This window comes from Cupressus sempervirens, chromosome 2 (genome assembly GCF_028749045.1).
Source record: "Cupressus sempervirens isolate cs-2001-9-10 chromosome 2, ASM2874904v1, whole genome shotgun sequence".
NCBI classification, from domain to species: Eukaryota; Viridiplantae; Streptophyta; class Pinopsida; order Cupressales; family Cupressaceae; genus Cupressus; species Cupressus sempervirens.
In genome coordinates, this window is record NC_143119.1 from 410,988,374 (window position 1) to 410,997,623 (window position 9,250).

At 35.0% G+C, this 9,250-nt stretch overlaps 1 protein-coding gene across 1 annotated transcript; it reads left to right on the forward strand.

Moving 5' to 3' along the window:
* The first annotated feature begins 1,298 nt into the window (after window positions 1-1,298).
* EMB975 (Tetratricopeptide repeat (TPR)-like superfamily protein) lies at window positions 1,299-3,054 on the forward strand. The gene has a single exon (XM_089813925.1). The coding sequence runs from the start codon at window positions 1,425-1,427 to the stop codon at window positions 2,949-2,951; it is 1,527 nt and encodes a 508-aa protein (XP_089670051.1). The 5' UTR covers window positions 1,299-1,424; the 3' UTR covers window positions 2,952-3,054.
* Window positions 3,055-9,250: the final 6,196 nt, after the last annotated feature.

Genomic DNA, 9,250 nt, shown 5'->3' on the forward strand with positions numbered 1-9,250 from the left:
TCAAAAAACATAAAATAACCACAAAATATAAATAATTCAATTCTAAAAGATATATAAATTATTATTAGTTTTTTCTAAACTATGTATTAAAATTAAATAGTTATATTTTATTTCTTATTTATTACATCATATTTATTCATCAACATCAAATTTATATGTATTACATCTATTTATTATTTACAAATGTACCTATTAAATTATATATATATTATTTCATAATTAAAAATTACTTACTTTTATGAAAAATTTGGAAATACAAAACATTAAATAGTAAACCTTCTCTAATTGTGTAAAATTAAACAATTAGTTTTACTTATAAAATATTTTTATATTTCAATACATTTCATTTTTTCTTATAGAAATGTGAGTTTTAAAATAAAAATTAAATTCTTAATTTCATTAATTAAAATATAATATATTTTAATTCTTTATTATAACCATGATTTTATTTTGACTATTTGTTTTATTAAAAAAAATATTTATATTTAATTCTCTCACTCTCACACACAACTTATGTTGGTATCACTCTATCTTACTATTTTATCTCTCTTCCTCGTCCTCCTCTATATTATCTATCTTTTTTTCCTTCGCATATATGTTTATGTTGTTATTGTTCTATATTGTTATTTATCTCTATCTAATGATTAGAAATAGTGTGACTTCCATTTGATAATCAAGATGCGAATAATACATAGTTGGGGGAGTTTTTCCAACTACTCATGGTTCTCTAGTAGCATGCACAACATGCTTAAACATATAATGTGATACTTCAAATGCTTCATCACTTCTTCAAGTTCTATAATTCAAATATTGGTATGGATATCTTTCCTCATTGCACATAGTTCAAGTTGTCAATGTAGAAGGTGCAAATTTGTCTAAAGCATATATATTGATCGTAGTATGATATTAGATACTTAGTGCCTTATTGGGGACTTTGGCCTCTAATTCTTGGGCTTAAATGCCCAAAGATACAATAATATAACATGAGAACTTAACAACAAAATATGAGCCATCTTATCAGATCACAAGTGCATTTCTAAGACAAGAATTTAATAACAAAATATGAGTCATCGTATCATATCACAAGTGCATTCTAGGCAAAAATTAATGCATTCACAATATTAATTTAGAACGATTTAACCTTATTCTCACTCATCTACACCTCTACAACCATGACGACGCAATGCGTCTCTTATTTTTTAACAAAATCAATACATTAATTAATACCATCTATTAAGAAAAACTTTTCAATAAATTTAAAGTTAAATATTATCATTTGACTTATTTATTTTGCCAAAAATTAGTTGACATATCTGGACATGTTTTGCGGGCTTTCTGGGCTCCTTGAGACAGTGGTTCAGAATGCTCACTCGAAAGTGGCCATTTCATTCCATTAGCAGGGAACAATTGCTGGGTTAAAAGGCATGATGTGCATATTCTCTGAAAAATGCGCATTTTCCGGATTGGCTATATCCCGTGGAATTGAAGTTCAACACAATAATTTGGTAAAATACACTCTGGGCTACAGACAATTTAATAGGTATAAATTCGGGAAAACGCCACGGGTTTCTCTGATAGAAACGAGTAATGAAAGAATCTTCACCATTAAGGCTTTTAGCTCAATTCAAGGAGATGGGTTTCAAGCTGAAGACTATGCAATGTCTGAAATATCAGGTACATGGGATGAAGAAAAGAATAATAGTTCTGATGGCGATTCGATAGAAAAGAATGAAGAAGAATGGAGCGCTGATCAGCTGGATGCAATTGCTTCACTCTTCCGAACCCCAACACCCCCAAAATCAAGATGTCAAATGAAAGAAAGGTACCTTCCTCTTCCCATGCCTCATAAAATTAGGCCTACGGGTGTTCCTCAATCTAAAAGAGCATTCGGATTACCAAATCCTCTGAACAGTGTCTACAAAAATCCAAAATTTCTTATAAACCTTGCTAGAGAAATCAGGGATCTTCCTCCAGGAGAAGAGGTATCAAAAGTCCTAGATAAATTGGAGCATTGTCTTAGAAAGGGTTCACTGTCCTTAACCATTAGGGAGCTTGGACGCATGGGATTATCACAAAGAGCTCTCCAGATATTTTGTTGGGCTCAGAATTGCCCAAAGCTCTACCCAGATGATAGGGTTCTAGATTCTACGCTGCAGGTTCTTGCTCGAGCCGGTGAACTGAAGACATCCTTTGACTTACGGATCACCTTGGCTTCATGTAACAGAAATACCCTTGAGGCTATTGCTAGAGGTTTGATCAAAGCAGGCCAATGCGGGAAAGCCAGAGAGGTTTTACTGGTTGCAAAGGACTCGTTATTTAAGCTTGATGATGGTATTCATGCCAAGCTTATTGCTCAGGCTTCCAAAACCAGTGGAGGGCATAATTTAGTAGGTAAACTCATAGAAGAGCTTGGAATGCGAGATGAGTTGAAATTGGAAATACAGGACTGCACTGCTGTTATGAAGGGCTGTACAAGACTTGGAATGTATGAAGCAGTGGAGAACCTCTTCGTTTGGTGGAAGGAATCAGGTCATAGACCGAATGTTGTCATGTATACTACCATAATGCATAGTAGATACCGTAGTGGCAAGTTCAGGGAAGCCTTGGCACTTGTTTGGGAAATGGAAGAATCGAATTGCGTGCTTGATCTAACAGCTTATAGAGTGATAATCCGTTTGTGCGCTGAGCTGGATGATCTGTCAAAAGCTGCAAGATATTTTTGTAAAATGAAAGATGCATCATTTGTGCCCACTCGTGATATTTATAGTAATTTAATTGCGCTATACTACAAATCAGGAAGAGTGGTGAAGTGCAGAGAACTGTTGAAGGAAATGGAAAGTATAGGCATCAAACCAAACCTTGAGATCCTTCGACAAAGATTCGAAAGCTTGTCTGAAAGCGAGAATCCTCTCTTGCATGTAAAAAATGAGAATCCCGAATCAATGTTTTAAATTGCCACTTGGCTTATTTTCAGATATTTTGGAACAGATTCAAAGAAAATCCAGCCTTACATAGTTAATAATAGTATCTGGCACGTGTAATATCTTGTCAAAATTTCTCTGTTCAAAGTTGATAAACTGTGTTTTCTTTTATGATTCTCCCGTGTGTTTTATACAAGCAAATATTACTCTCTTGCATCTAAAAGGGTAACCGAATCGTGTAAAGAGCACAAAACGTAAAAATAATGCAATTTTTTTGGGTTAGCAAATTTTGTTTTTCTTGAACATTCATGTTTCTCACTTGAGTTGAGTGTAATATTTAACCTTTGAAAAATAGGCAATGCTTAACACAAATTTATAGCTCTACCTGTAGATGAATTAAGCCCACATAGTTATTCAATTTACCTTACTTCCTAAAGAATTATATAACTTTGTTTAACATTTGACAAACAGAGCAATACTTACACAAATTGAAAGCTCTAACCTTAGAAGAATAAAACAATAATAGTGATTCAATTTGTTACACCCCCGCCAATCTTTGATAACACTACCTCTATATGCAAGATAACAGCCTTGCTGAAAATCAAATTGCAGAACTTAACTTAAACCTGAGCAGATGAAATAAGGGGTCAGTGATTCATTTTAGGAGGTCAATTAGGTTTATAACCACGAATATGTAATTTCCCCTTTTTCTGGGACATTAAAAACTGATAGGCCAACCCAATTTATGACCATTGAGGACTTAATACAGAGTCATTAAGTCAATTTTAATATTAAAAGGAGAGTGAATAAGAGATGAGTTGGCAAGAGGGACAGGGACAGGAACACGAAAGTTGAAGAGTCATAGGTTGGATCTTTAAAAGGCGGAGGAGGAGTTCATTTCTTCACACTTGGATATACATTTGGTTATTTGCTTGGATAGTGATCTCTCTTGGAGAGTCAACTGGAAGCTTCAGCTTTCAACCTGCTTGGAGTACAAAAACCCTCAAGTTGGAAGACAATGGACGAAACCCCATCTTAGTGGAGGCGTCATTTTAGGTGTTTGTTACAAGTTAGAGTTGCCGTTGCACCAAAAGATCGACCTATTAATGCCCGATACAACAACTAGACTTATACAACACAAGAGGTGGTTAAGTCATGTCACGAATCCCGAAGGGGAACGTTGGCAGTTAGTCGAACAATCCCCCCTCAATGTTACCGAAGGAGATTCGAACTTGTGACCAAGCTCTGATACCACTTGTTACAAGCTAGAGTTTCCGTTGCACCAAAAGTCGACCTATTGATGCCTGATACAACAATTAGACTTATACAACACAGGAGGCAGTTAAGCCATGTCAGGAATCCCGAAGGGGAACGTTGGTAGTTAGTCCAACAGTGTCTCACTTGTACTTCTTTGTACCTCTTATTTTCAGTACTTCAATCTGACTGTATCTCTCTTTGAAAGATTGGATTTGGGTGGTAATAATAGTTATTGTATTGCTGATGTATAATGCAACAACAAGCCTGAGATTATTGGAATCTGTTATATTGGATGAATTGCTGGTTATTTGTTGAATATTTGATAAAATCTGTTACATACCTTTGCTGTTCATTATTCTGTGATTTTCATTTAAGAGTTTGAAGACGATACCCAGCCGGGGTATTACAGAATATCATTTAACATTAGTTCTTTAAGAAGTCAATTAAGAATGTAATAAAGAATAATCAGGGCAGCAATTTACTAGAATATAATGTTATTTAATTAAAATCAAATCAAGCTTCCAGGTCAGCAGTTAGATGAATAGTCGTGACTCTTTCAAAAGGCAGAAATGATGAAGATATGTCTCTGTCAAATGTAAAAATACAAGAGGGAAGAACAAATCATTTGCAGCGGACCATCTGACTATCAATTCAGAAAATCATGTACAAGTGAAGCTATTAGAATTCCACAATCGATATGAATGCGATGATAGTTTCTTGATTTGATTGTGTGAAGTTTTTTATCATAAAAAATTATGATAAAACATTTCACACAATTGAATCCAGAAACTATCATTGCATGTAGAAGCAATCAAAATAATTCAGATAATGAATTGAAGCATATTTCCTGATTATAAAAACAAGTATATACAGCAGAAAATGATTTATTGCAGTCATTTGAGAACTAAATTTGTTAATCCATCAAAGGGTTCTTAGTTAGCAATAATCTAACGAAATCCTTGAGAAGTCAGTTTTGAATTTTTCAAAGTATCTTACTAATAGGAAAGATGAAATCCCTTACCTCATGACAGATGAAAGGATAGCCAGTCTTTCATGCTCTCGGGCTAGATCAAGGAGAATAGCAAAACTCCAAGTGAATGAGGGATGGAAGGGCAGTCCACCTCCCATGCTCTTGGCAAGTCAAGGTTGACCAGCCTTGATAATTGTCATTTGCAAAATGTTTCCAAGGAATTCAGTATGTGATTGGCTGCAAGGAATATGTTGTATTGATATGAATATTAATGATGCTATGATGGACTAATTTGAGTATTATCATGATTTATTGATCTTTAATATTTCTTATACAGTTTTTAGAGATTAATATTGTTTGCGGGCGTAGAAATCAGGAATATCCCTAAATTTGGACAGTACATTTTGTACAAGAAGCAGCAATCCGTTTCTGTTGTTTTCTCCTTGTGCAAAGTCACTTCGTTACAGTTGCACAATTCTTATCCCAAATACTGCCCAATGAACCATTTTCAGAAAATGTCCCACTAATTTTGTTATTCAACATCTACAGGAAACTTGATATAGAAGTTTTCAGTGAATACTGGATTCTAATGAGTTTTTACATTCAACCATAGATTTTTGCTTTTCAATTCTGCAAACACATTCAAAAATAACATTTCTTGACTACTGTTGAATGCTCTACCATGTTCATATCAGTTGCAGAATACACAAGGAAACATTAAACAAGAAAAGATATGTGCAAAATAAGCACAAAGACAAATAGAAACACATGGTTACATCTAGAAGAACCCTCTAAAGGGAAGAAAGCTGCAAAAGAGTGAGTGTTTTCTCTCATGTCACTATCTTCCAGTTCAATACAAGTGTTTACAATAGCTCTAGGGCAAATTATAACCACAACGAGGTTACAACAAGCTCCAAACCTAAGTTGCACGGGTACCTCCCCCCCCCCTTTGGACCACGTACCGGTTCGAACCGGTTCGTGGTTCTGGTCCTGTTCGACCTGGGTTCGACCTGGGTTCGTTTTTTGAGGCCTGGTTCGATCTGGTTTGAACCAGGGTTCGAACCCAAGAGAACCACATATAAAATTTCGGACCAGGGTTCGAACCTGGGAGAACCACATATAAATTTTCCACATTACAGCATGTTTTAATTTAATTTATGTTGATACATCTTGGGTCTAGGTTGGTAGGCATTACAATGCCACCGTTTTTTAGTGTTGAGTAATCCCTAGCTGTAAAACACTTTCTATTTGAATCAAAATGCTACTAAATTTGAGACACCCACAAGAGAAGATGCTCAACATGTGGTGAACACCATGACCAATTTCGAGGAATTTCAGGGCCTATTTGAGTAGCAATATGAATTTTTCAAACACTAAACAGTAAACAATGTTTTATTGGGAAATGTTGCCCTGCAGAAGAAAGTTACGGTCACATGAATATGGTCAGGTGGGGCAGCTACTTACCACATTGTCTATCACTGTTTGGCTGATTATTTCTCCTCTAGGTATATTAAAAATTGTATTAAAGAATATTGAATCTGGGACGTCAGACTGTGTTATCCAAAGGCCTCCATGAATGGTCTTTTTCCAGTTTACTGTTGTTGATCAGTGCTTGGGAGATTGTGCCCAAAGAGATTGAAGAATATTCAGCTGGTCAAAGGGATTTACCTTCTGCAAGCTAGATCTAATTAGTTTTTAACCACGTTCAATCGATTATGTTAATCATAATAAGAGTTTGGTAAATAAATTTATGAAAAGAAGAAATTTTTATTAAAACTTACTGTTGATCTGCATAAACTAATCAGATACAGTTATGAATTTTTTAAATGGAAGGGAAGAGATCTAGTCGCTAGGGGTTCCAATGATCGCTGTGGTTTGCTACTATATTGTTTATGCTGTTTTAAAGTTTTTTGTTGTTCAAATGTGTTTATGCTACTATGCTACATTCTAATTCTAACTCATGCTATATATATATATATATATATATATATTTAAAAAAAATAAATTTTTTTTAACATGTTTTTGTACTAACGAACCCAAACGAACCCAAACCCCTTTTCAAAATTTTGTCGAACCAGCGAACCGGTTCTCGAACCCGAACCCGGAACCGAACCGCGAACCGGCAACTTAGCTCCAAACAGTAGTAATAACTAATATACCTTGGCACCTTAAAAACCCGCCTTATGAACTTTAAACAGTCAAAATGAATGGAGAATGCAGGATATGGTGAGAGCCAACCCCTCAAATGTGTTTTAGATGTCTTTTTAATATTTTATGCTCTCTCAACAACTTCTTGGCACCAAAATGGCAGTTCCGATATTAAAAAACCAAATTGAATGTCAGAAGCCCTTCACATTCATGCTTTGTCAACACAGTGAAAAATTCCTCTGACATAAGTATAGTCTCTTCTGCATTGTATCCCACTGATCCTGAATGAAGTCATTCCAAGGCCTCAGACAATATTCATTACTGGTAATGGCATCGCCCGAGCCATTACTTAGAAACTTCGATCTAGTTTTTTGATCATTTACCTAAAAAGAATATTATATAATACTTTCAATATGTAATTATAGAGCAGGATATCTTTTAGCCACAGCTAACCCAAACCACAAATACCAAAAGCACCACATTTCTATATTTATGTGTAGCTTGCACAGGTTTTTAAGGATGAATATTTTATAGATTAATCTCATATACTGTCATTTATAGTAAGCAAGTTTTGGATTAGAGGTGAATTGCACATTGTTGATAGCCCAATGTGACGCATCATCTGACTGAGAAAATGTTCTGAACTTTAATTGCTGGCTATCTTTTTGAAATACATTATGCTGATTATAATTGACATTTATACCCTTCGATAAACTCAGTATGTACTTATGACTAAAGGTAGAATGTGTAAGAAGAGATGGATTGTATTGGACATGTTGGGTGGATATTTTGCAACCGACAGTTTTGGGTAAAAATTCAGTCGCAAAATAGGATGACCAGCCACAGCGTGTGAGACAGAGTCTCTCCTACCTTAAAGGGAAGGCTCCCCCTTCTCACTGTTCCTTGGATCAACTCAAGTTAAGCAAGAAATTGAGAGATTTATAAACTGGGTGTTATTATTATCCTTTCTTAACTTTCAAGAAAGGATCCACTTATTCGTAAGGCGAATAATGGGCAAGGTGAATCTCTAATTACACTTCTGTCACGAGCTGGAAACAGTGATACTGATAAATTTTAACTAACTCAAAGGCTAGCCAAAATGTACCAGTTTGGCTCTAAGTCCTGTTGTACTTCTATGTGGTAAAATGTTTACAATTAGGGCACAAAGACTCCTAAAAGTAACAACAATCTAACTATTTTGCGAATCAAGATGAAAATACAAGCTACAGACAAAGCTTCTAGCTATGGATTTTCACAATTGTTCCTGGTCAAAGCTCGGGATTCAATTGTTTCTTAACTCTTTTCTATCAATCACAAGATACAATATCAATGACAAAAGATAGTACGAATCAAAGGTAACTTGAATGAATTATAGACAAAGCTTACAATTCACACAAATAACAATCTCACTTAATCAAAATTAAGTCTCAAATGCTCCTTTGTATTCACTTTCTCTCAAAATAGTGCTACAGAAACAAAGTTCTGCTGACACAATTTCTCCAGAGCTCTTTTACATAAAGATAATGATGATTTTACAATGAGGGGGGCACTCCTTTATATAGGCAAAGAAGTTGAGAAAAAGGGGGAGGAAAAAGTGGGAGCAACTCAACCAACTTTGACCAAATCTAACTACAGAAACTAAAGGCTTACATGCAACTGCACATGCAACTCGCATTACATCTTTTACATACACATGTAACTCGCATTACATGTAATTACATTTTTTCATATAATGCATCTTTTCCAACTACAAACATGAAAGAAGAAGAAAGAAGACGGAAGAGAAAAGAACAATTCTGAAAGGCCTTGTACTTGATGATGCAATCCTAGATGATAACAAGATTGGGAGTTCTTGTATCTTGTACTGCTGCATTCACGTTGATAACCATAGTGTTGCGTCTTTTGACAACCTCTAGTTCTCTTTGATGAATTGTCCATTATCATGTGGAAACTT